The 25,455-nt window shown below is 45.9% G+C and overlaps 9 protein-coding genes and 1 long non-coding RNA gene across 15 annotated transcripts; 5 read left to right on the top strand and 5 right to left on the bottom strand.

Moving 5' to 3' along the window:
- The first annotated feature begins 138 nt into the window (after positions 1 to 138).
- LOC135804159 (mitochondrial tRNA methylthiotransferase CDK5RAP1) lies at positions 139 to 2,121 on the top strand. Its single transcript, XM_065317972.1, has 3 exons — positions 139 to 937; positions 996 to 1,589; positions 1,647 to 2,121. The coding sequence occupies exons 1-3, from the start codon at positions 228 to 230 to the stop codon at positions 2,092 to 2,094; spliced, it is 1,752 nt and encodes a 583-aa protein (XP_065174044.1). The 5' UTR covers positions 139 to 227; the 3' UTR covers positions 2,095 to 2,121.
- dgo (ankyrin repeat domain containing protein 6 diego) lies at positions 2,088 to 6,613 on the bottom strand. 4 transcript variants are annotated; one of them, XM_065317686.1, is made up of 3 exons: positions 6,079 to 6,613; positions 2,797 to 4,166; positions 2,088 to 2,735 (listed from the first exon to the last, which is right to left on the bottom strand). In XM_065317686.1, the coding sequence occupies exons 2-3, from the start codon at positions 4,149 to 4,151 to the stop codon at positions 2,168 to 2,170; spliced, it is 1,923 nt and encodes a 640-aa protein (XP_065173758.1). In that variant the 5' UTR covers positions 4,152 to 4,166; positions 6,079 to 6,613; the 3' UTR covers positions 2,088 to 2,167. The 4 variants fall into 4 exon arrangements, with proteins under 4 accessions (XP_065173758.1, XP_065173822.1, XP_065173611.1 ...); XM_065317750.1 differs by having other exon boundaries at positions 6,385 to 6,613; XM_065317539.1 differs by lacking the exon at positions 6,079 to 6,613 and adding an exon at positions 5,559 to 5,736.
- Positions 6,614 to 6,862: 249 nt separating this feature from the next.
- On the bottom strand, positions 6,863 to 8,577 carry Rack1 (Receptor of activated protein kinase C 1). Its single transcript, XM_065301723.1, has 4 exons — positions 8,384 to 8,577; positions 7,868 to 8,076; positions 7,216 to 7,631; positions 6,863 to 7,160 (listed from the first exon to the last, which is right to left on the bottom strand). The coding sequence occupies exons 1-4, from the start codon at positions 8,490 to 8,492 to the stop codon at positions 6,938 to 6,940; spliced, it is 957 nt and encodes a 318-aa protein (XP_065157795.1). The 5' UTR covers positions 8,493 to 8,577; the 3' UTR covers positions 6,863 to 6,937.
- Positions 8,578 to 9,182: 605 nt separating this feature from the next.
- LOC135792197 (uncharacterized) lies at positions 9,183 to 15,218 on the bottom strand. Of its 2 annotated transcripts, none has more exons than XM_065302813.1 (3): positions 14,951 to 15,218; positions 10,549 to 10,623; positions 9,183 to 10,490 (listed from the first exon to the last, which is right to left on the bottom strand). In XM_065302813.1, exons 2-3 carry the CDS (start codon positions 10,609 to 10,611, stop codon positions 9,447 to 9,449), a joined length of 1,107 nt encoding a protein of 368 aa, XP_065158885.1. In that variant the 5' UTR covers positions 10,612 to 10,623; positions 14,951 to 15,218; the 3' UTR covers positions 9,183 to 9,446. The 2 variants fall into 2 exon arrangements, with proteins under 2 accessions (XP_065158885.1, XP_065158892.1); XM_065302820.1 differs by lacking the exon at positions 14,951 to 15,218 and adding an exon at positions 10,721 to 11,683.
- On the top strand, positions 12,350 to 15,335 carry LOC135792181 (4-galactosyl-N-acetylglucosaminide 3-alpha-L-fucosyltransferase FUT5-like). 2 transcript variants are annotated; one of them, XM_065302796.1, is made up of 6 exons: positions 12,350 to 13,133; positions 13,220 to 13,613; positions 13,674 to 13,922; positions 13,984 to 14,208; positions 14,274 to 14,746; positions 15,211 to 15,335. In XM_065302796.1, exons 2-6 carry the CDS (start codon positions 13,249 to 13,251, stop codon positions 15,333 to 15,335), a joined length of 1,437 nt encoding a protein of 478 aa, XP_065158868.1. In that variant the 5' UTR covers positions 12,350 to 13,133; positions 13,220 to 13,248. The 2 variants fall into 2 exon arrangements, with proteins under 2 accessions (XP_065158868.1, XP_065158875.1); XM_065302803.1 differs by lacking the exon at positions 15,211 to 15,335 and having other exon boundaries at positions 14,274 to 14,869.
- Positions 15,336 to 15,923: 588 nt separating this feature from the next.
- LOC135792866 (uncharacterized) lies at positions 15,924 to 18,779 on the top strand. Its single transcript, XM_065303649.1, has 5 exons — positions 15,924 to 16,076; positions 16,149 to 17,703; positions 17,771 to 17,973; positions 18,039 to 18,288; positions 18,350 to 18,779. Exons 2-5 carry the CDS (start codon positions 16,187 to 16,189, stop codon positions 18,618 to 18,620), a joined length of 2,241 nt encoding a protein of 746 aa, XP_065159721.1. The 5' UTR covers positions 15,924 to 16,076; positions 16,149 to 16,186; the 3' UTR covers positions 18,621 to 18,779.
- Positions 18,745 to 20,160, bottom strand: Sce (E3 ubiquitin-protein ligase Sce). The gene has a single exon (XM_065303672.1). It carries the CDS (start codon positions 20,011 to 20,013, stop codon positions 18,886 to 18,888), a length of 1,128 nt encoding a protein of 375 aa, XP_065159744.1. The 5' UTR covers positions 20,014 to 20,160; the 3' UTR covers positions 18,745 to 18,885.
- Positions 20,161 to 20,291: 131 nt separating this feature from the next.
- Echs1 (Enoyl-CoA hydratase, short chain 1) lies at positions 20,292 to 21,694 on the bottom strand. The gene is made up of 3 exons (XM_065303695.1): positions 21,489 to 21,694; positions 20,949 to 21,268; positions 20,292 to 20,878 (listed from the first exon to the last, which is right to left on the bottom strand). Exons 1-3 carry the CDS (start codon positions 21,583 to 21,585, stop codon positions 20,420 to 20,422), a joined length of 876 nt encoding a protein of 291 aa, XP_065159767.1. The 5' UTR covers positions 21,586 to 21,694; the 3' UTR covers positions 20,292 to 20,419.
- Positions 21,695 to 21,726: 32 nt separating this feature from the next.
- On the top strand, positions 21,727 to 22,860 carry LOC135792939 (uncharacterized). The gene is made up of 2 exons (XR_010548494.1): positions 21,727 to 22,342; positions 22,408 to 22,860. It is a non-coding gene; the product is annotated as an uncharacterized lncRNA (long non-coding RNA).
- A 308-nt stretch (positions 22,861 to 23,168) lies between these two features.
- Positions 23,169 to 25,419, top strand: caly (ubiquitin carboxyl-terminal hydrolase calypso). Its single transcript, XM_065303661.1, has 2 exons — positions 23,169 to 24,908; positions 24,963 to 25,419. Exons 1-2 carry the CDS (start codon positions 23,223 to 23,225, stop codon positions 25,182 to 25,184), a joined length of 1,908 nt encoding a protein of 635 aa, XP_065159733.1. The 5' UTR covers positions 23,169 to 23,222; the 3' UTR covers positions 25,185 to 25,419.
- The last annotated feature ends 36 nt before the right edge of the window (positions 25,420 to 25,455 follow it).

Genomic DNA, 25,455 nt, shown 5'->3' with positions numbered 1-25,455 from the left:
CATGTTCTTAAGGTTAAAAGTGAGCTGAATTTATTAACACGATATCACAAAATCGACCACTGCACCGACAAGGATTTAAATATCATCACGTTTTTCTAGCAATCAGAAACAAGATAGAGGGCGTTATGTCGTAATTCCAGATAGGCAACATGCTGTTCTCAACCTAAAGCCAAAGTTATAAAATGGTTAGGAAACGACTACTGTAAAAACATGTTACGACAGTAATTATGCTCTTTTTAAGAAATTGCAAGAACTTTTTAATCCGACGAGAATTTAATCGTACTTTGCTGCGCCTTTCCCCGCTACTCTATAGCAGCACTGACTGTAACATACCACCGAAAGATGAAGCAAAACCTCATCGCCGAAGATTGCTCGATGGCCCTAATCTTAAAGACTTTTTCAAGACTGAACACCTTCAAAACGTCGACCACTTGGACGAGAATGAGATAATACCCTATCTAAAATCTTCTGTAACGTTAGGCAAGGCAAGAAAAGTGTACTTTGAGATCTATGGATGTCAGATGAATCAGAATGACACTGAGATTATTTGGTCCATTTTGAAATCAGTTGGTTATATTAAAACAAATAATTTAAAACATGCAGATGTCATATTGATTATCACATGCTCAATCAGAGAAGGTGCTGAACAAAAGATATGGAACAGATTAGACTACATCAAAGGGCTGACAAAGAAGATCCAGAAAGATGTGAAAATTGGAATTCTTGGATGCATGGCAGAGAGATTGAAGCACAGAGTGCTGGAGATTGACAAGAGTGTTGACCTTGTTGCTGGTCCGGATAGTTATAAAGATTTACCGCGCCTGCTTGCTTTAGCTGAAGATAATGAGGTTGCCATTAATGTTATGTTATCTTGGGATGAAACCTATGCTGATGTGATGCCAGTTCGATTAAATGCCGACAGCAAAACGGCATTTGTGTAAGCATATTATTGTATGTCAAACATTTAAATGTTTATCATATTAATTTCCCAACAGATCAATTATGAGAGGATGTGAAAACATGTGCACTTATTGCATTGTGCCTTTCACACGTGGAAAGGAACGCTCACGCCCGACACAGTCAATAATCGACGAGATTAAACATCTGCGCGACGCTGGCATCAAGGAAATAACTTTGTTGGGTCAAAATGTGAACAGTTATAGGGATTTATCAGAGGATGTTAACCATGGAACGCCTACAAATATGGCGAAAGGGTTCAAAACTGTTTATAAGCTGAAAGAGAGTGGATTACGATTTGCAGATCTGCTGCATCAAGTGGCTTCTGTCGATCCTGAAATCCGCATACGTTTTACTAGTCCACACCCAAAGGACTTCCCGGATGAAGTGCTCGAAGCTATCCGTTCGTCTCCAAACATCTGTAAAAGTCTACATTTGCCTGCGCAGAGCGGTAATTCCCAGGTGCTAGAGCGCATGCGCAGGGGTTACACTCGCGAGGCTTATGTAGAGTTAGTGGATCATGTACGCGCTGTCATACCTGATGTTGCTCTGAGCAGTGATTTCATCGCCGGGTTTTGTGGGGAGACAGAAGAAGAGTTCGAGGACACATTGAGTCTCATCCATTACGTCAAGTAATACATAATTATTCAACACTTTGGTGAATTTACTTACTATTGCGTTGATTTCAGGTTCAGTAACGCATACTTGTTCCAATACAGCATGCGCGAAAAGACAACTGCGCATCGAAGACTCGAGGACAACGTTCCGCTTGCTGTCAAACTAGATCGCCTCACGCGCATGGTCCACGCATACCGAACCGAGGTGGCTGCGCTAAATCAAGCACAAATAGGCGCATCGCACCTCGTGTTGATCGAAGGGCGCAGCAAGCGCTCCGAGAACTTTCTTGCGGGTCGCAACGATCACAACGTGAAAGTAATCATACCTGCCGGCGAAGTCGGCGACGCAACCGATGGCAATCTCGCGCCCATCCGCCCGGGCGATTACATCGCGGTACAAATCAACGCTTCCACCTCCCAGGTCCTGAAGGGTATACCATTGTACAGGACAACGCTTTCTGACTATCATGCAGCGAAAGCGTCTCCTTACGAGTATCACGTACACATGCAAAATACATAAATATAGAATTTATTCTGTCGAGTTAAACACACGTATATCATTTAGAACTAGACAAGTAAAAAATATTCCTCCGTCAGACGAGGCTAGAGGCGCCGAGCGCGTCGATCTGGCAGCTGGGCGAGTTACCCTTGGAACTGCCATACATTTTCGTACTGTAACCGGAGTCGTTGTTCGTATCGCGGTCGGCAGCTGGGTGTTCCAGCATTCGTGCGGTGCTCTCGAAGATTTTGGACGTGTCGAGCGGTTCCGTTTGTGCGCATTGTTTACCGGCGTCGATTAAACGCAGGCGGGCGAATCGCGCTGCGTCGGCGTAGCGGGCGCCATCTTGCGATCGGAATTGTTGCACTTTGACGACGGGTTCAATATGGCGTAACTCCGGACTGTAGACGCCGCTGCGGCTACGCGGACTGTCCAGCGGTACGTTTTCGTAACTTGGGGACACCATGTTTGTGTCACCCATTGGTCCACGGACTTGAACCAATCGTAACGCTTCCTCATCGTCACTGCTCTCACTCTTGGCGTCATTGGCACCGCTAGCATTCGCATCCTGTGTTGGCGACGTTTGTTGGATTTGGGCCACCAGCTCTTTTACACTTTTTCGCTGTTCCGATACCGGCGCACCATCCAATTCATCCATACTTCTGAAAGTTTAAGGATTAATTCTATTTGATTGATGGCAGATTGACTCAATATTACTCATACCTAGCTGATGGAATCGCATCCTGCATGTGATTAGTGTCCTCCAGTATCTGAAGACTCTTGCTACGGGTGAGGGTACCTACATCGGTCTCCTTGGCGGCGGCATAGGCGCGTTCTGATCGACGCCCACGGACTCCCCGGTTTAATTTCTGCTCCAGCCCTGTAACGCGCTGGCCCAGTTTCGCCTGCGCCTTCTGCAACTCGCGTTTATCCTTTTCTAGCTTAGCTTCAAGATGGCGGAAGAGTGGTGCGCAATAGCAGGTGTAGCCGACACCAACGGGCCCTTTGCGAATGTTGCCTGCCAGGTCCAGGTAGTACTGCTCGCCGCGCTTGAGTGGTTCAGGCGGTAAGGTGTCCAGCCGCGGCGAGGGAAATGCGTCCGGGTCGGGGTAGTAATGGCAGCCATATGGTGACCACTGGCTTTTGCCGAGAGGTTCCGCCTGCGTCGCTGTGCGCGGCGCAGCGCCCGTTTTTGTCGACCTGCTGGGTGACGTCGCCCCCGTCACTTGAACTTTCGCCTTGGTGCGCTTTTTGTACTTGGCGCGCTTGCTGAGTGGCGACAGCGTACCTTCATCTAGAATGGCGAGGATCTCGTCTAGCTCTTTACGCACAGCAATATCGCGCGCAGTTTCGTTTTGCTTGTTGCGCATCGTCGCATCACACCCTGCCTCGAGCAGGATGCGCGTGAGCTTACGCCGGCCCATGGCCGCAGCAATGTGTAGCGCTGTGTCGCCATTTTTGTTCTGTTCAGACACGCGGCACTGCGCGGAGATAAGAATGCGTGTAACGCCGGCGTGGCCGTAACGCGCCGCCGTGTGGAGGGCAGTGTCACCATAGTTATTCGGCAGATCGGGGTCGCAACCGGCCAGCAGCAGCTCGCGACACGCCTGATTGTGCCCGTTCTGACAACACAAGTGCAGCGCAGTGAAACCACCCGCGTTGCACTTGCGCAGGTCGGCGCGCGTCTCCGCCAGGATACGGATGGTGCGACTGTAGCCCTTCCACGCTGCTTCGTGGATGGCACTGTTGCCGTGGACATTGTCCTGCCGGTCGACGTCGGCGCCCTTGGCGAGTAGCAGCCGCACAACCTCCTCGTGCCCATCGGCGGCGGCTCGCTGCAGTGGTGTACAGCCGGCACCGTCGGCGCTGTCGACTTCGCGTGGGGCGGCGGCACCTAGCAGCTGCCGCACAATCGCGGCGTGCCCCGCGCTGCAAGCCAGGTGCAGGGCACTGCGGCCCAACTCGTCGCGCGAGAACTTAAGCGAGCGCGTGCCGCCCGCGCCGCCGATAAGCCGCGCGACCGCTGCCGACTCACCGCCGCTAGCTGCCGCCCTCAATGCCGCGCCGCCACCGCTCATCCGCTGCACGGCAACCTGAAATCACAGCAAATATTTTAGTATACGCATATATTTTACATCCCTTTACCCAATATAATAAATATTACATCTTGATAAATACGCATCCCGTCGAGTTTTCACGCGACGCCTTACAGATCCTAACTCCTTCAACAAACTGCACGTTTGCCCGCAACATAATCAAAGTACGCGCCTTTCGAACGCACCTCGCTCCGATTTCGCGTTTAAAGCATCATTACGCGCAAATTGACGATTCGCGGAACGCAAACAATGAACGTTTCGATTAATTAGATTATGTAATCCCTGGGTGCATCCTTTGAATTTGAGGGACGCAACATCCGGCATTAGAAATCCTCAATTTTGCCCGGCCAGTAGACAACGATGACGCTGATGATGCTTCCTCCGGCAGCCGATGTAAATATGTTCGCTCGTTCTTTCCGTGCGCCGAACGCCAACGGCAAGCGAATTGCGGACGCGCGGCGGACCGCAGACCGCATTCCAAACACGTACTTAGAAAGGTAACAACGATACGAGCACGCATGCGGCGCAACTGAGCTCTTCGGATAAATATTATTATTCAAATTTTCGGCACTCGGGCAGATTCGTCGCCATTGCGCCATTTTTTTTTTTACTGTGACAGGCTAGCCCCGCGCGGGAAGTAACGAAATTCGCGTTGCGTAGTATTGACGCACGCGCGATTGATTGTTTCATCCCGGAAGTTCGGCAAGTTTTCCCGGAAGTGCTCTTCCTCGATGTGTTTAAACAAAAATCGCAAAAATAAAGCTTCCGTTAACATTTAAATGATTTGCAATTAGATAGTTGCAATGTTTTCGTTTTATTTCTAAAACAATCTTCGTCGGTTTCCGGTTGATTAAACGGAAGAAATGTGCGTACAGTGAATAGAAACTGTTTCACGTACGAAACCAACCAGCGAATTGGATGATATTAAACATTGTTGAAACTCGCGTGAATGTGGAGGCTGGCGATGAGGCCGTGCGCTCAATTCGGTCTGCAGAGTGATGGCGGTCACTGGCGGTGCGTCACCTAGTTCATCGCGCTCTCTCAGCGAAGCGCTGGCGCGCTTGCAACCGGCGAAAGGTCAATGCCGATAATTTACCAACTAACAACCGACAAATAATCCGTTGTTTTCGACGCACAGGGCCGGAATACGCGCGCGCGAACACTATAAAACCAGACGACAGCGCCCGAAATATCAATTTGTTATGTTCACGCGCGTGCGAACGGCCATAAAATTTACGAGCTAGCGTCCAGAGCGCAAAATGCATAACGCAATATTGCGCTACAAAAGACGCATGTTTGTTGAAAAACAGACCGATGCGCGCGGGCAACAATTATGCGCTGTGTTGATCATTTTCGACAATTCATGCATGCTGTATACAATATAACTACCTCGTAAAATGTTGAATTTGAATTGCCTGCAATTTCAACTTCCCAAGCTGCCAAAGTTGCAACCAAATATACAAGACGCAATAAACACATGTAATGACCAACCACGTGGTGCATGCACACACAAAAAAAAAAGCCGAAACAAGAAAAACGCGGAATTGTTTTTAACGCGCATTCCGCCAGTTTAATAATTGCATGACCCAAATGTCACGAATTCAAAAACTTTCTAAACGCGTTTTTGTTGCGTGCCTATTGCGGGCACGCGTTCTTCGCTCACCGTATCAACCGGATGACAATGATCTCGTCTGCGGCGCGTTCAAAATTAGGTGAATGTCACCTCGTGAGGGGCACGCACCCAAATACTCGCTCGCACCGTTCGCGTATACTTGGCACACGCAAACGCTTTGTTTTCGACCAAGGTGCACCATTGTTCTGGCGTCAACTTGTGGCATTTTATAAATACGCGCGATCCGCAATGTCAAACCCTATTCTATCGGCCGCTTCCAACGAATACAATCCATACCACATTGCTACATGACGTTGATCCCGCTGCTGGTGCAATAGAATTGACCTAGTGTGCCTCGTATTCCACAGGTGTGCACTCGGCGGCGAGGCACCACCGCGCGCGACAGCGGCGGGGCGCGTGCTGGACGCGCTGAGCAGCAGCGACGCCGCCCGCGCTGCCCGCTTCTTCCGGCCGCCAAGCGCCACCCGCCGCCGAAGACCTCAAGAACCGCGCGATACACACTCACGCACTTACACACGGCCCACGCACTGAGTCAATCAAGTTGGGCGCGGAGAGCGGCGCACGTATTTATAAATTACTTACAATGCGCGCCGCATAATGTTCGGCTGTTCGCGAGAACACTACACGTCGCAATGCACGTATTTTTAGAAAAACGTCGTAAACCAGTGCGGATAGCGCCGAACCGTCGGACAGCGCGAGCGTCCCGCGACTGGCGCGAACACGCTACGAGCGGAGCAGCAACCATGAACGCGCGCACCTGGACTGAAGTAAAAACGCGTCTCGCAGCGCAGAGATCGAACAGGTATGCGCGTTGGAATGCTGCCTGACCGCTCGGCACACACAGCGCGCACAATCGCTTACAATAAGCCGGCACGGTCGGCCTTCCTGGTTGGCGCAAGGCCTCCCCCCACCGCAGTACAACGTAACTTTTGAGTGGCTGACATTCGCATAGTAAAACTTTTTCTTTTCTTTTGTAAACATAAAGAGGATTAAGAGTATATTAAATTGTAAATTAAATTAGAGGTCCCCCAGTACTGCTGCTTTACACAAATAAAAACTCTTAGCAATTTATTTTATGTATTTACTTAACGTCTAAATACAACGCAACGACGGCACGCAGATTCACTGAATCAATCTATCGCGCCGAAGGAATGCTCACTTGCCATACCCTGATAGTGTTATCAGAGTAGCCGGCAAAGAGGGTTTGGCCGTCGGTGGACCATGCCAGCGACAGACATTGTGGCGGCTCAGCCTTGCTTGTCTGTGACACCACTTCCGGACGCAGCTCCTCGACCATTTCCTTGCTCTCCAGATCCCAGATTTTGATAGAGGGGCCAAATGCGGCGCACAGCCAATATCTACAAGAAAAATGATAAGATTTTCCGTGTCACGAACAATTTCACTAACAATTACCTATTGGGCGAGAAGCAAAGCGCAGAGATGATATCGTTATGGTCGAGGGTGTGCAGATGCTTTCCATCATTGAGGTCCCAAAGCATCGCCTTGCAGTCCTTGCCACCGCTGGCACACAGCGAACCGTCAGGACTGACAGTCACAGTATTCAAGTAGCCAGTGTGACCAGAATGGTTGATCTTTAGACGGCAGTTGGTCAGATTCCACACCTTAACCATGCGATCCCAACCGGCCGAGACAATGATTGGGTTTGAGTGGTTTGGTGAGAAACGCACGCATGACACCCAGTCAGAGTGGCCATCATCTTGAATGGTGTACTTGCACTCGGCAAGGGTGTTCCACAGCTTGATTGTTTTGTCGCGTGAACCAGAGACAATCTGACGGTTGTCCACGGAGAAGGCAACGCTCAAAACGTCCTACGAGAAAGAAAAGATTAGCAGCTGCACCAAACTGGCTATCATTACGCGTGGTCGACACACGTTCATTCCAACCCCATCACAGGATACATTTCAAAAGTTATCATAAGAGGATGATATTGAAGTACATAGTGGCTTACACCTATTACTCACGTAACATGAGGGTCATCAATTTCTTCTAGCTGTTTTAAATTGGGAGGTTAAGAGAGTAAATAGAATTACTTTAAGTAGCAAACCTTGGTGTGATCCTCAAAACGGCGAGTCGTTTTGCCAGCGGCAAGATCCCATAGGCGAAGGGTTTTGTCCCAGGAGCCAGACAAGGCATAGTTGCCATCAGATGAGAGCACAACATCGGAAATGAAGTGGCTGTGGCCATAGAGACGTTTCAGTGGTACACCGTACTGAGTCTCATCACGAGTCAGCTTCCATACGATAAGCGTCTTGTCTAAAAACAAATAGAGAAGGTTAATCAGATGACAAAAAATGTAACAGTTCGTCTGCACAATAAGGTTTGTTCGAAGCATGACTTTGTAAACAATGAATAACTATCCGGTTCGATAATGAAGAAAAAATATTGATACCATTAAACTGACATGCATTACACCAATGAACTCGGATGTTGGTTTAAATATTTCATGCATTAATTCCTTGGATGTTTGCAGATTATAAAATTTCTTACATTCTAGCGAGTGTGGTTTAAACGAACATAACCTACGATGCAGACGCATATGAATTTGTGAAGTTCAACTTACCACGACTAGCAGACAAAATAGTATCCGGGTACTTGGGGTTTGTAGCAATCTGCGTGACCCAGCCATTATGCCCAAGAAGGGTGCCTCGGAGTTGTAAAGTTTCACCCATTTTGTGAAATTCACGAATTTATGCGTCAAACGAGACCAACAGGCGCACGGGAACGCTCGACGTTGAAAGAGGCTCGTGGAGATAGCGGCGAGGCCAAGTAACATTCGTAACACCGAACGTGCACGAAGTTATTCGAATGATAATCAGCGCCCTCTACTTCCGTACCGAACACTACATGTAGGTGTTTGAATGTCAATTTTATCTAAGACTTCACGATATTATTCCTTTAGTTGTTAATTTGCTTGTTTTTTTTTTAACAGTGCAGTGCAAGTGACTGCGACATCTTCAGTAACAGATGTACGGATTATGATTTACATACTTCTACAATATAAATCATAAGTTTAATCGTATTTTATGTGAATTTAAGAGAAGGTAAAATTTTGTTTCGAAGCCTGTTTTTGATTAAAACTGAAATATCTACAATAATACAAAATGCACAGCATTGGTGTATATTCTATATGAAAAAGAAATTAATTCCTCATCGTATGCGCATAGTAGTTTTAAAATAATTGCATTTCTTTCAAAATGCAAACCAAAACACGATTTCTTTTGAGTGGCGCTGCTGTGCATGGCAGCCATGTTTTACTTTATACATGACAGGGTGAAATCGTTGATAAAAAGCTGCTAGCTACGAACGAAAGTGGAATGATTGGTAAGGCTGGTGACAAGACACAATAAATATATAATATGTATATAAAAAATATTTTTACTTCATCATGTAAAAGTTTAAAATGCTTAGCTAATTAAAAATGTACTTTCTAAACGACTAGAACACATTAATCGTAATACTTTGTTAGCTTGTACAATATGTACATAATGCGACCGTATGGTTGAAACCGTTAATTGAATACAGAGGTAGATCGTCCATAAAATTCACTATAAAGTATGTACACGCAAATACAATTGTAAATAGATAAGGCCTGTGAATTCAGTCTTGGTATCGGTAGATACAATTTACACCATGTCTTTGCGCCGCCACCACGGGATGCCCTGCTGGTCGACTGCGGCGTGCGCCTGCGCGGGATGCGCATCATAGGTTCGCTGCACTTGCAGCACCGGACCTGTATCGCTCGGCAGCTGGACAAGCGTCACCTGCACGCCGCGGTGGTCGGCTTCTGGTGGCAGTGGCAGTGGCAATGCGGCATCGCGGGTTGGCAGCATCTCCATGGCAATGTGTGCGCGTTTACCGCCGCGCAGGATGCGTCGTTTGAGTCGAGCATTCTTTCGGGCACTGCATTGAATGCGCAGCAGGAGTGCGCACACAAGCGAAAGCATCGCACCAATGTACAGCAGCACCTGCAGGTTACGCGCCGCTGATTTGCGCAGCACCCAGCCGGCAATGGCGAGCGAAATACCGATGAGAATACCCATCGTGAACGCCACCTGTAGAAAATAGTAACAGACGTTTTCCAAAGTCTGACACTTGCCGCCGCAGCCGTGAACTACAGCGCTGGGTGCCTCATCGACAGAGCGAGTGGACATGCGCGAGAAGGTGCGTCCACCATGCGCACGCCGTACAAAACTAGCTGTCGTACCAACTCCTCCTGCAGTATGTGGATCAGCTGCCATTGCGGGTGCAAATCTATCAGGCAATCGGTCGACATCGCTAGGATAAACACGTGCGCGTCCCTCAACAATTGAAGGCTGACGAGCTAATGAAGCACGCTCTGAATAATGGCGGCTCTGGCGGCGGCTGGTATCATCATATTCATAATAAGGTATCATCACTACAGAATCCGAGCCATCTGACTGGGTGTATTCAGTCCGCGAGTCTTTGTACTTGTTAGGGCTAGTTTGATATCCGTGATCGTCTTGGTCATAGTAATCGTAGTAGTTGTGTTCGGTGAAAGCTTCATCGGTGAAGCATACGTCATGTTCCAGCGGGCATGGATTGCCGCGAATGGAGCCGGTGCATTTCAGGTGATAGTTGGTGTCCTGTGGTGAAGGTGGCGCATTTTTAAAGTTGTGCGGCGTGGGTAACGTACCGGTCTTGCTACCCTGCATACAGAATAATATTATTTTTAAAACTACACAAAATTACGACAGCGTTACTCGCCTGAAGATATTGTTGATCGGACGTCGAAGGCACGCTGATTCGTTGATGCTGTCGAGACATCATCAGGGTCAAAAGCTGCAACCAACAATACACAAACATTAAATACACTATAAAAACACACAAAGCAAGTGATTGCACAAATTCGGCTGTCGGATGAAATACCTCGAAATACCTGTTACGTTTGTCTGTAAATAGCACACGCAACACGTAGATTTACATCTCTGTAGCGAGTGTTGATGTAAAAGGCAAACACGGTTTTCGGTGGCATTCCGATAGCAGATGCGGACAGCGACCCGAGAACTACTGAAGGTGGAGCAATGAAAAGCGCTGCTTTTCGGATGCATTCGAGGTATTCCCTCTCCTACATCTTGCGTGCGTTCTTGTCGTACGCGTGCATCGCCAAACTCTACCTAGCAGCGTACCCGGAATTTCGGGTTTTCGATATTGAAACGCACTGTTTTGAACTAATAGGCGTCGACAACAAATGCGTTTTGATTTACGGCGATCCGAGCGAATAAAATACCCGCGTTCATTGTTAACTCTTATGTAAATGATTGGGTTGATATTTCTGGTTGCGTCTTGCTAACAAGTCAACTTGACACTTGTCTTCTCCCGCGCGCCTGATTCTTTCGGTCACTCGACCGGCCGTGGCCCCTCGATGCACCCACCCACCCACCGGCTTGTTAGCGTGCGCGCCGAAGCGGTACTATGGTGAGCGCGGTGGCCATCGACACAGGGTAAACATTCCGATGCGCAGGGTGATGAATTTTAATTTTTAATGCCAAGTTCTATTGCACATTTGTTACATCTATCAAATATCAATTTTTAACTTTTGGGCTTAGTTATTCAGACCTACTGTTTGCAAAACATTAACTTTGCAGTACAAATTCACAATCGTTCGGCATGCAAACTACGAAACAACTTCGTACGGCTGAACGAGTGGTGAACGCAGGTAGAAAATTTGTAAACATAGGTAGGCGTCCCGTAGATTAAAATATTGTGTTGTTTATTAAAATCTAGAGTAACTTGTATGAAAGCTGTTCGGAAAACGGCCGTGTTAATATATTATTATTTAATTTCAGCAATTTCTTGTTTGTTTACACAGCATTCTGTTTAAAACCAATAATATATTATCTGAAAATAATATTCTTTCTATTTTTTAATGTAAAAAAAAAACAACTGATTTTTAGTCCCTAAATATTTAAATCTGCAATTTGTTTTCTTTAATAGTTTAAAAACGGTTTAATAAAATTGATTTTTCGTCAAGTATTTGTAAGTCTAAATCAGTTTCATGCAAACGCGCAATTCTCATGAGTTAATGCAAGTGGTTCACTAATAGTAGGCGTCAATAAAGATTGCCGTAAGTTTGTTCTGTACGAAAACAAATATTAAAGTAAGCTTGTGTATAAGAGATAGATGCCGTCTGGATTATAATGTTAATGAAATGTTATTTTGTTTCATATTGCAAATGCATCCAAATGCACATTTATTAATTATTATTATATTATTCTTGTAGCTGTCAAAATTGTTTACTTATTTCGGCTTCTCTAACCTCACATGTTAATTCTACAACGCCACAAGGATAAAAATGTATTGAAAATAACACAACATAAAATAACATGCATTTGTCATATGAAACGTAAATCTAACTTAAAACTTGAATTAAACAATTCAACAAGGATGCAGAGCTAACTTTCAGCTTAAATTCAGCTTAGTTCTTTAATTATTATGTACGTATGTTGCGTCATTACTGCTGTACGAACTAACTGTACCAGAAGAAACTTTTTTTAAATTCTAAACAGCAGTTCTAAACAGATTCTAAGTGTAATATACCTTAAAAATTGGTCATTGGTGCGATGTCAAGTTGTATGTAAATCTCAACTGTACACAAGATAACAAATAATTTTTATATTGTAAGTAAAAAATATTTTTAAAAAATCAGAGGAATTGTTTCAGGGACGAAATTTTCTGAAAGTGTACACAGGCAATCATAATCTACTTCAACAAACCCCGAAACAAAATGATAACGCTTACCACCATACCAGCTCCGATAAGCAAATTTCATAATACATATACTCCATAACCCACAATGGATGTGCCCATTAAGTATCCTTTCACAATGTGATAAACTTCTCTATCAAAAACGGTTATACAAAGCTCGATCCTGTCGAATAAAATCAATATCACAAAACGTTCGCATCGCTTTGCATCACTTAGTGTTTTCTACTAAAATTGCGCGGTGTTTCCTCAGTTTTCAATCAATAAAACCACTGTAACATTGATTTATTTTCGTAATCAGGTTAATCAAAAACTAATCTAGTGGATTAATAATCCAAATGCGAATTTTACGTGGACGCTAATTACAAATCTGAAATTTTTAAATAACGCGAGTTCTGTGGTAGTTTCATACTCGCACTGCTTTTTATCCGACAAATTTCTTGCCGTTTGTTTTAACGGTTCAGAGAAAACCGCACAAATGTTTTCCGGTGCGTCTTGAGCAATTCACTTAAATTCACAAAATGTAGATTTAGTCTAAACCCAAAAGTTGTACAAGTCGAAAGTGCCGAGTGCGACGTAACACGGCAGTAAGTATCATTTTATGATGTTTATTTATATCATGTGTTAAGTCTTGTTATCACCGAAATTTAATCGGCCAGCGGTTTTTAAATAGATCTTTAACCATTCGCATCCACGTGAGCGATGATAACGATGCCACATCTGAAATCGGGAAAGAACGTGAAGCTACTCTTCGTCGCGGTGCTTGCGCTAACCATCCTGACCACATTATTGCTCACAACAGATCCGAGATGTGCGTTAACATCGCAAACTGCAGACACAATAATAACACCGACGGGCAGTTTCGACAACTACAGACTCTCCATGAATAGAAATGGTAACTGGCGACATTTGAGTCCTACACAAACAGCTAGCCTGTCGAGACTAGGAAGAGTGTTGTACCTAGATGAGGATCCACCAGCGGCACGCAATCGAACCTTTTTAATCCTCGTGTGGAAGTACGGGTATACAACACATGACCGTCACATGAAGCAATATTCGGACAAAGAGTATGTGCGCGTAAATATCAAAATGAAGAAGTGACAATATTAATTTCGAGTTGTTGGCAGGGTGGATCCATTTGCGAGGTGTGCGGTGAAGAACTGCGTAGTTACCTATGAAGATGCGGCGGCAGCGCGAGCAGACATGGTGATATTACACCTGCACCGCACTGAAAACGTGGAGGATATGCCGCCCGTGCGACGTCCCGAGCAGATTTGGGCTTTCTCGACAGATGAAAGTCCCACGCATACTTTTCTCAACGGACAGCATAATTTCAATGCCTACAACGGGTTGTTTAATTGGTCAATGCACTACAGGCAAGTATATTTCATCAAAGAAATAAAATATCATTTTTAAATTTTTACTTAAAAACTTTAGAATGGATTCGGATATTCCGGTGCCCTATGGGCGAACAGTGGCAAAACGACGCATTGATAACGACCGTTCTTTTGACTTTTCCGCCTGGTTGACAAACCGATCAAACACATCGCCCATAGCGGTAATGGGATCAAATTGTGGATCACAAAACCACCGCTGGGAATATGTTGCCGAGTTGCGTAAATGGATCGATGTTGACTTCTACGGCGGATGCGGAACTCTAGAGTAAGTCAAATCAACAATAATACAATAACATTCTGAAAGTTTTCTTGTTTTTTGTTGAATTTCAGGTGTCCTGGTCATTTCACCAAGGACTGCCCTAAACTGGCTGCGTACCGCTTCTACCTAGCCTTCGAAAACTCCAACTGCGACGAATACATCACCGAGAAGTTGTGGTGGAACGCATACGCCAAGGATGCCATCCCCATCGTCATGGGCGGCGCACCTTCACGACGCAACTACGCGCAGTTGCTGCCGCCGCACTCCTACATCAACGTCGACGATTTCGCCTCGCCGCGCGACTTAGCCTTCTATCTGCACTACCTGCTGGACGCGCCTGACCGCCTCGCCGAATATTTCCAATGGCGCCGATACTTCGAGGTGCGTAACGAGCACGGGTACTTTCAAACACCTTCGTACCACTACTGCCGCGCCTGCGAGGCGCTCAACTACAACGATCTCACGACGAAGAAGACGTATACGGACTTGTTGGGTCACTGGTCCGAGCAGACGCACTGCGCGGCTGGATGGGACATGGTCCAGGGTGATTAGAAGTGATCTCTGAATGCATGCATCATTCGCTTTGAACTGATTTCGATTCATGCATTAATGTTATTTTATTATTAAGTGAAATATGACCGTATATAAACTGCGTCTTTTATCAGTTTTTTTTTTGTTTTTGTTTTCTGGCATAACTTCCGCACTCCACCATCATACGCATCATCTAGTGAGGTTATAGGCGACTTACCACTTAATTGTCGTTCCGCTCGCGATCCAATCATCCTTTGTGGTCCATTGTTTCTTACGCTTCAGGAGTTACAGTAAACGTAGCGTGCAAACCAAAATTTCGTTGGAATTTCACTCCGGAGAGTATTTTATTTCCTCACACTGCTCAATGTAAACTGATTCACTAAATGCTCACTGACTAAACATTGCTAAACAATGCATGCACCACAGCATGCACAGTACGCACAGTGCTAAGCGGAGATACATATCTAAACTTCACAGATAGAGGCCATCTTGAGTCCATCCAGACTGTCGATGGGCACATTAGAAGAAAACTACACGCACCTAACCGGTTCAAGTTTCGTCCGCGCGGTTGGCCCAATTATTTTGGGCATTCACCTGCTTGATGGGTATACGAATTGAAATCGACGATTATTGGGCATATTACGGATGATGCTATTTTAAATTGCACACGATTTTTTCCAGCGTGTATGAAATGACGCGCGTCACTCACCTTTCGGCATTTTTGCATATGAATGCACTTGTTGATTTTTCGTGTGTTGCCATCTGGCGGCAAAAAGTGCAAATAATGACAGAACCTACGTATGAATGTTTAGAGATTCAGTGTTTAGACTTTCCGTCAAAAACGACAAAGACTTGATCTCGGAAACCACGAAATATAGATACTTCGTGTTTGAAACCCAGCAAAATTAAACTTTAAAGTTTGGTGTAACAATACAGAGTCAAATTTTAGTGCGGTTTAATTACACAGTTTTTGAATAAAATGCAAAAATCTGTTTTAAATAAAATTAGAATATCTCTAAACTAACAAATATACTATATTAAACAACAATTAATTACTCACCGTATGTGTGTAGTGGTTTTTTAAATAATCGCATTGTTTTACGAATATAAAACAAAAAAACTATTTTTTGAGTGGCGCTGCTGTACTTCAAATCCCCCCTCTTAAACGCCACTCTAGTGGTCTACTGTTATTTGTTTCTGTCATGTTTGTGTTGAATGCGTCCTTCTCTGTGCGTCCTTCGTTTATTGAGTGTGCTTAGCAGTGTTGTTTAGTCATGGCTAATACGATTCAAAAAAGAGTTTGCTGCAACCTCGTCGCAATATTGAGTTCCATTTGTTCACTGGTAAGGTCTGCATGTCATACATTGTTCGCTTGGACGCGACACTTGCAATCTTCAAATTTGAATTTATTTCAGGCCTCGATATAACCTCGATCTGCGTTCTGGTTGTTGTGATGCATAAATGGACCCGCACTGGGTCCGTACGGAAGCGTCCCAACGACGTGGTTGCGCCCGAGATACTCGCCGAAGCGCAAGTTAACAGAAACACGCCCTTGCCACAGAATGACTCCATATCTAGCAGTACACAAGGTACAGATGTAGCCCTAGATCCTAGCATCTCAATAGATCGCAAGAATGAACTGTGTTCATATTTGAATTTGATGAAGCAGCCAGCAGGTAAAGTAGGCAATGAGAATAATCCTCTTCTGAAACGGCGCTCGCTCCGCATTCGGAAAGTGCGGAAGGTTAAAGAAGAGCATCTGCAGAATCAGGAGTTGACTGCGAATGAAAAGTGTGAGCATGCTGAGAATAACAATGTGCAGGCCACAGACCTAAAACAGCAGCTCTGCTTGGACATTAATAGTCGCTTTAAGCATATTATATTCAAGGGTAAAAGTGATGTACTCAACAGTGCAGTGATGGGTAGCCTCAACATGTTTACTTTCAAGTCATTGGAAAACAGTGAAACTTTTGACAACTACACCGCACTGACACGACCGTTAAAAGATCCAGTGAGCAGTGAACCCACCGATATGGGAACTGTTCCCGAGATCGAAATTGCCGCTTACAAGGATTCGTGCAATGCATCCGTTTCGATCATTTATTGCGTGAAGAAGGATTTTAAGATTGATGAATCAGCCGCATGTGATGTGCTAAAAACCAATCAGTTCTATACACGAATACAAGGAATGCAACATAACCAAACTTATCCGAATACGCCTCCATTGTTCACTGGTGGAGGAGACCAGGACATGTCGGAATCGATGAACAATAATCATCACGAGGCGAAACAAATTGAGGATGCCATAGACGTCGAGTCGTCACACACTCTAGCAGTCATTACATCGCCAATAATTGACGTGATACACGTCGCCTCCAAGACTGATGCAGCTAATATGGTTGTACCACACGCCTCTGAAGATGCACCTGTTAAAGATTGCGTGTTCGTCGATCTATCCAGGCGCAGCCATACCACCGCACCATACGTGCACCCAACACACTCGGATCACACATACTGCGTACCGCCATCACCCGCACGACCAGCTATGAACATGGTGCGCAGACGAACACAACATGTACCTGCGGACAACGCCGCCATATTGCCACGCGATGGCGGCGCCGTGATTGGCTGCTACTACGCCGGCTATCACTTGGTAGTGGCGCAGACGGAGCGCGTGAGTTTCTTCCAACAGAGTGGATTGGGAATGTTTCTTGAGTCGCAGGGCATGTGGATTCCGCGCAGCGATGTCGCCCGGTTGTCGTTCGATGATACATGCGTGCGTAAAACAACGCGCGATTGTATTCTACACACACCGGATCAGGGCATCGTGTACGTTGAATTTTTCTGCAAAGAGCACATACACGAAAACTGCATGGTGCCCGGTTGCGATCTGTTTGTCGTGTTGTATTATCGGCGGAATACCGATCATGTGCCTACGCGCAAAATTCATCAACTTGATAAGTTCACAGGGTATGCAAATAGTTATTTCTATTGTTTTCACTCTTTTTTAATCTACGTTCGTGTCATATTGTTGCAGGTACGCCAAGCATGTGCAGTTTGTGGTCGTGCAGGAGCTGAATTGCGTGACGGTGTACTTTGAGTCGTTGGTGGGCACCATGTCTTCTTCGACATCGAATTGGCAAATAAATAGTTATTGTTTTACTCCCGATTACCAATCTGTAGAAGTCTACAAACACGAAAAATCGCCTCATCGTATTGAGAGTTTGCACGTCGTCGAAGGTACGATTTAATTAACTGGCTTTGAATGAATTGTATAAATAGAAATTTTTGATGAATAATTGCAGATGATTACCGTATGACTGTGGGCTGTGCACCAGACTTGATGTCCTTCTGGCTAATGGAGAAATTAGTGCACACCATCAAGTTACCCAGCGACACGGACCTCGCGAAGACGACATTCCGTTGCGATCGCGGTTTTATCTTCGCGCTGCAGCAGCTGCCCCGGTTAAACTGCTTACGTCTGACTGCTATCAATCTGGCAGACTATACGCACAAGCCGCTCCAGCTGTACAAGCCACCTCGAGGCTTCAATAGGTACGTCAATATATTGTACAATATATTCAACTGATTTTGATGTTTACGTTTGCGTTTGCAGGCTGAGGAAGGCGTGTATGCGTGACGGGGAAATCGTGGCGTTCTACCGACAAGGTCGTGCCTGCTGGAACATGGAAACGGGAATGTTGATCTCATGTGGTGCCTCGTCGCGCCCAACCTGGCCGTACGGCAAATGGCTGATCACGGTGCGACAGCGGCGCGTGTACGTATGCCGCATGCTGAAGGCGATGCGCCGTCGGCAGTCGCGTACCATCCGGCTATGCAATTCGTCTGTGCGCAGTCGCCGCCGCCGTCGGCGCGCGCACAACTAAGTACCGCTGTCGCCTCAGCAGCAGCAGCAGCAGCGCTTCTTCGTTTGTACCTGCGTCCAACACTGTACCTATTACTGTGATTGCGTGAGTTTTAATACCGCAATATTTTGTTACGACGATACAATTTGAAGAAATAAAGGTGTTTTATTTAAAATCGCACACACATGCAGCTAGCTACCCCACCTACACAACATAGACATCATTTATAATTGTTGAAGGAATTAAACTTATTTACACCGGAGCTGCGCGGCCCCCGCTGCAACCCCTAACTCTTCTTCCACGAGTAGTACATCTCCAGAGGTTTGTTCACCTTCCAATACTTATCATTAACAGGTCCCAGCATTTGATTACCGCTGAGCTGCACGTACTGGCCGGTGGCGGGGCTGATGTAGATGCAGAAGTTGAGCAGGTTGTGCGTCTGCGAGAGTTGCGAGTCGAGGTCAAGCGTGAGCCGCATTGCGAGGTACTTGTGTAAATGATCGACGGTGGCGTTGGCGGTCGTCTTGAGATAACGCACCGAGCTCTCTTTAAGCGCTTTAATAAGATGATTGTCACCTGCCATTTCAGTAGGATGCGGTTTGAATACTAGTTCGATTTCGTTGAGTGTGGCTGGTTCGGATGGGCCGCCTTCACCTTCAGTGTCGGTCTGTTCGGTTCGCTCGGAGGACTCGGACTCCTCGCTGCGCTCAGACGTGAGTGTACTCTTGGTACGTTTACCCATCTTACTGACGGAGCTGACACTAGATGAGACCGGGCTTGGTGGTTGTGAAGGTGTGCTGCGTCCAGAAGGCGCAGGACTGCCGGGCGCTGTGGAGTTGCTATTCGAGGGTGCGGATGGTGCTATGACGGCTGCGGAAGGTGCAGCATCTCCTTCACCTACACCACCTCCAGGTCCACCACCGCCGCCGCCTTCTTCATTGGCTTTGCGTGAGCGGTTTGGTCGATTCTGTGATTGCAGCTTGATGCCCTCGTTGATGGAATTAACAAGCGCCGCCTGTGAGTGGCTTTTGTTGAGCTTGGCGAGCACGCGCTCCTGATGCGCTTCGTACTCATCGCGACTGGGGTAGATCTTGGAGATGAGCAGATCGAAGTTGGGGTCCGGACGCAATGAGCGCTTTGATACGAGCTTCTTGCGGCATGTCGGGCACTCCTTGTTGCCTGACCGCAGTGCGGTTATGATGCACTCGGAGCAGAAGCGATGCAGGCACTCTTTGGTCGTCATGGTCTTCTTCAGCATGTCAAGGCAGATGGGGCACATCAGCTCGCTGTGCAACGAGCGCGGGGACACTGCGATTTCGGTGCTGTCTAAGATAGCGTCCTGCGGGGTTCGGTGCAGCTCGTACAGCGACAGCTCCCATGTTTTATTCAATCCGATTTGCTCGGTGCTCGCCATCGCGTCGGCGGCACTGATACTCTACAGGCGAAAACAAACCGCACGCAAGCACAAAAACAAATACTGACGCGAAATGAACGCGATTGTATACGATGTGCTACACAGGTTACACAGCAACCATATAGCGATGGTAGCGACGCTCTCAGCTTTCCTTGTCATGTTATCCCTACCAGATAAGACCACAGCGGTCGCTTGGTTTGCCTAACTTGCGCATGCTCCGGCAAGCAAGCAGTACAATTTTGAAAATTATTCTATTACTTTTACATTATACAATTGAATTATACCCAAAAATAACGCGGACGAGATGTCTCCTAGATCGTGAGCCATTTGCACTCGTCCACGCGTACGTTTATTATGCGCACATACAAAAAACAAGTTAATATAGAATATAATATCTATAAAATTTTTATTCGTTTGTGAAGTTGGCAGCACGTTTCTCAACGAAGGCAGTCATGCCCTCCAGACGATCCTTGGTGGCAAATGTGGCATGGAAAGTGCGCTTTTCGAAGTGCAGACCCTCGGCCAGCGTAGTTTCGTATGCGGTATTAACGGCTTCCTTGCACAGCGCCACAATGAGCGGCGAGTTCTTGCCGATCTTCTCAGCCAGTTTGATTGCCTCGTCGACGAGACTGCCGACCGGGAACACCTTGCTCACCAAACCCATCTTCTCAGCCTCGACGGCGTTCACCTGGTTGCCAGTGAGCGTCATCTCCATCGCCTTGGACTTGCCAACGTAACGTGTAAGACGTTGGGTGCCGCCGGCGCCCGGAATTGTGCCCAGCAGGATCTCTGGCTGACCGAATTTAGCGGTTTCGCCTGCGTAGATAATGTCGCACATCATCGCAAGCTCACAACCACCACCAAGCTGTAATAACACACAAAATATATCAATATTAGTTTATGATGAGCGGTGATGCTTGCATGGTAGCACTCACAGCGAAACCATTAACAGCAGCGATGACAGGTTTTCGGCATTGCGCCACGCCGTTCCAGTGATTGAGGAAATTACTGCGGATACATTGCGCATACGTGTTGTTCTGCATCTCCTTGATATCAGCACCAGCGGCGAATGCCTTCTCGCTGCCGGTGATAACAATCGCGCCCACCTTCTTGTCGCTCTCAAAATCACGAATCACATTGTTGACCTCCAACATCAAACCATTGCAGAGTGCGTTGAGGGCTTTCGGGCGGTTGAGTGTGATCAGGCCGACGTTCTTCTGCTCGCCGACCACCTCGACCTTGATGAATTCATAGCCTGAAAGTTAAACAAACAACTGCGGTTACGTTTACATTTGCATAACCGGCAACGAGATAAGCGGCACTCGGCGCGCTATCAGCGAACTACCAGCAACGCGTTCTATTATTAGTGATGTAATCCGAGCATGTAATTTTAATCAATTGTTGACTTTTTGAACACAACGTGCGCGCATTCGCTCAAATTTGAAACTTTTCTTTTTCTTTCATTTGACACTTACTGCCTGCACTGTAAAATCGGGCGGCACCGAGTTGCTTCGCCAGAAGCGCCTGCTGGCTGCCGTTGTTCAGGAAGCGGAGAAGTTGTCTTGTTGCCATGATGCGTACTTGCTGGAACTGGAACTGGAATGTTGCTGCGTGCTATGACTGCTCCACTGCCGCGTCCGTCGAGACACTGTGAGCCGGCTATCGCGCTACCTCGCACACAGAGTGTCGCAGCTGCGGCGAGCGCGGCGTGATCCTGCCGCGCGCGTATTGGGCCAATCTTAGGAACACGTCGAGCGAAGTTATTTACCGCCGGATCAAAGTCCTTTTCGCTCACCATGTTGACGCCGTTATAGCACTCACACGGCGCTTGTTTCCTAGTGACTTGCTTAACTTGTTTAAATATGTACAAGGTGTGGGACAAGGCTCAAGCAACTACTTTTATCACTCGATTAAAATGAATCTGTTTTGTTTTCGTAAATAAAGAAATTGGAAATTGAAAAATAATTAAATTACCGTAAAATATCATCAAATAAAACATAATATAATACACATAATGTGTTTTTGTAAATTTTCTTAATCAAAATCGTATTTCCATTAAATAATCAATAAAAAAATATTGATTTAATTATGTTTTTCAATTTTCTACTTAAATTGGCATAAAATTAATCGCTGCGACGATAATGAATTTTCAATTTTTCAATTCCGGCCGAAAATCGCACATTCGCTCCAATGATTGCACGCAAGTTGTTTCTCCTCGCGGTGATCCTGGCGATCCAGACGAAATCCAGCCATCAACTGCCTAAAGTGCCGATTCTGTCGGCAATTACCAGGCCGGTGGCCACATTAAAATCTATACCATTTGCTGGTTGTAAGTCATTTAATCAAATTAAAGTAAACCCAACGGAATAAAAAATATAAAACAATTCATCGCAGTATTAAATCCCGCCGCGGTGCTGAAGATAGTCGGTAATCTTCGAGAACTGGCTGTGGGTTTCACGCGTGCTGACTTTATGGTGGTCGGAATGAAAACGCTTGAGGTTTTCAGGGACTTGATAAAAGCTGTTAACATACCGGCGCTGTCAGAGATGGACCGCATGCTTGAGCTGGCACATGGCGTCTTGGAAAGCGTTCATCCAATTTTGGAAGCTTTGAAAGGAAATGCCAAAATTGTGGAAGCTGAAGAAACTGCGGCTGGTAACGGAAAATTCTTCCAGTACATACGCACCGATAAAACGACGTTAGCTAGTCTTATATCCGATGGTTTTGCAACTTTTACATCACTTCCAAGGTTGCTGACTGGTTTTTAAAGAGTTTTTAAAATTATCTCTGGAAAATGTTTTATATTTATTGTAATTTTCCTGAATAAAACAATAACTGTAACTTACACTTTCAACGTATTGTGCATTGAGTATTGTGTAGTCTGATTAAAAAAAAAAAGGTAAAACTACTCCACTTTCTTTGTATTCGCTTGCAATCGTTTTACTTTTATAACTAAACAAAATTCGAACATTCGAGAGATCGGACTACTGACAGACCAAGCGCCATCTACATTTCATCTATGAACTACATTCGAAAACAACATCTTCCAATTTTTTCTATTCAACATAATATAGATAATAACATGCTAAATATAGTATTTGCAAAAATATGCTTTTTACGATAAACAGACTTAATTTAGCCGAACAATTCGATCACAAACAAAATCTGAACAAGTGACTCCGGCTTGCATGAAATGACAGACAAACTGTATGCCTAAAGCACAAAGATGGTGTGTCCAAAAAGTCAAACGAGTAATAAACAGTACACAAGCAGTAGTAGCACTCAATAACAATAACATAATATCAAGAAGAAGCATTGCCGAAAAAAACCACGAAACGTTCGTGCATTCGTGGTTATGTTTGCTGCAGAATACCAAAGGTTTAGTTCAAATTGATGAATGTGGCAAATTAAAGCGCAAAATGAAGATTATGCCGGTTGATATCAAGGAGCTGACTGAAGGTTGGCTAGAACTAGAAAGCGATCCTGGTCTCTTCACGTTATTACTTGAAGATTTCGGCGTGAAAGGTGTACAGGTGGAGGAAATCTATGATCTGAACAAGGCACTGGAAGGTCCTGTTTATGGTTATATCTTTTTATTTCGCTGGATTGAGGAGCGCCGTTCACGTCGCAAGATTGTCGAGCAGACTGAAACGTTCGTCAAGGATGAGGAGGCGGTTAACAACATCTTCTTTGCCCAGCAAATGGTACCCAACAGTTGTGCTACACATGCACTCATCTCAATTCTGCTAAATTGCTCAAACATTCAACTGGGAGACACGCTCAGCCGCTTAAAGCAGCACACACATGGCATGAGCCCAGACAATAAGGGTTGGGCTATCAGCAACACCCCAGAACTGGCCTGTGCACATAACTCACATGCAATGCCACAAGCAAAACGAAAACTCGATAAGGTATGCGGGGTATCGACAGGTCGCTTTACAGGCGAAGCATTTCACTTCGTTAGCTTTGTTCCCATTGACGGACATTTGTTCGAACTAGACGGCCTGAAACCGTTTCCTATAGATCACGGGCCATGGAGTGAAAACTCCGACTGGACGGAGAAGTTTCGTAGTGTGATTGGCGACCGGCTGGGTCTCACTTCTGGCGAGCAGTATCACGACATTCGCTTTAATCTCATGGCAGTGGTACCGGACAAGAGGCTGGCTATTACACATAAACTGAAAATGCTCAAGACTAATCGACAAATTGTGCTAGACGCGTTGCAGCAGTTGATGAAAATCAAGCATACTGAGCAGAAGCAGCAGGAGCGCGAAGCTAGTGCGCCTGCTCTGTCGTGCGCTAGCGCAAATCTGACACCTTCCGTCACCTGCACACTTGTTGATGCCGATGAGTCCACGGAGGCGCCGGCACCGCCATGCATCGAGCGGGCTGATGTGGAATTATCTATTTGTGCATCACCGATGCCAACGCAGCCATCTGCGCTTGAAATGAAAAAGGTGACGCTTCGTCCACTCGATTATTCCACTCCGTTGACCATTCAGACTTCTCCAGCACCCAGCACCAGCAGCACCGACACTTTTAGCGAGATGGGATCTGCGTTCAATTCGCCAACTGCTGCCTTCAACTGGGCTGCGGCGCAGAATAGCCCTAGTTGCAAGGACTTCAAGCGCTTTGTCGTTATTCGCGTGGAGGGCGAAATCGACGCGGCGACGGCGCCTCCGGATGCCCAAAATTCAAAGAAACCGAACACGGGGCATGCACGTGTAAGGACCAGTGACGGTGATACTGTTGTCGCTGAGAAAAACCCTGAATTGCTTGAACCGCACACATTTGCGCCGCAGGATCTACTTGCGCTTCTGCGCAACTTGGAGAGTGAGATCTGCGTCTGCGAACTTAACTTAAAGGACGAGAATGACAAACAGAATAAATATAAGGTAATTTATCTTTTCATCGTTACTTTACTTCGTTATTGTTGTGATACTTTTCAGATTGATGACTGCCGGCGTACACACAACTACGATGAGTTCATCTGTACATTCTTCTCGATGCTGGCACAGCAGGGAAAACTGGCGGATCTTGTGGAACAGCACCTTCTTGTGTCCAAACGGCCGGGCGGCACTATTCCCGCACCCAAAACAGCAAAAAGCGGCAAAAAAGAGACAACCAATAAGAAGAAACGTGGGCGTACCAAAGTCAAACGGAAGAAATGATGATTGTTTTTGATTGTACATATAAATGAATATAAAATCATGCGAGAATGTACTTATTTATACATTTGTATCAGGTCGTGTACTTTAGGTCAGTTCACAGATGTGAGATTTGTATTTGTTGTCAGCAAAGACTTAGCGACAATACATATATGCCCTCTTAAACTAAGTACGGCTAGGTAGAATAGTTTAAGCAGTGCTTTTTAATTTCTGATAAAAATAAAGAATTGTCTCCGAATCATTGAATGTAATACCGAATTGCGATAGCTCCCCG

The sequence above is a fragment of the Atheta coriaria genome, unplaced genomic scaffold (assembly GCF_025399875.1).
Source record: "Atheta coriaria isolate IRGN ID8LTWV9N9 unplaced genomic scaffold, Caltech_Dcor_3.1 hic_scaffold_1_pilon, whole genome shotgun sequence".
Lineage (NCBI taxonomy): Eukaryota > Metazoa > Arthropoda > Insecta > Coleoptera > Staphylinidae > Dalotia > Dalotia coriaria.
Note: the sequence above shows the minus strand (reverse complement) of the source record. Positions and strands in the feature narration are given on the sequence as shown.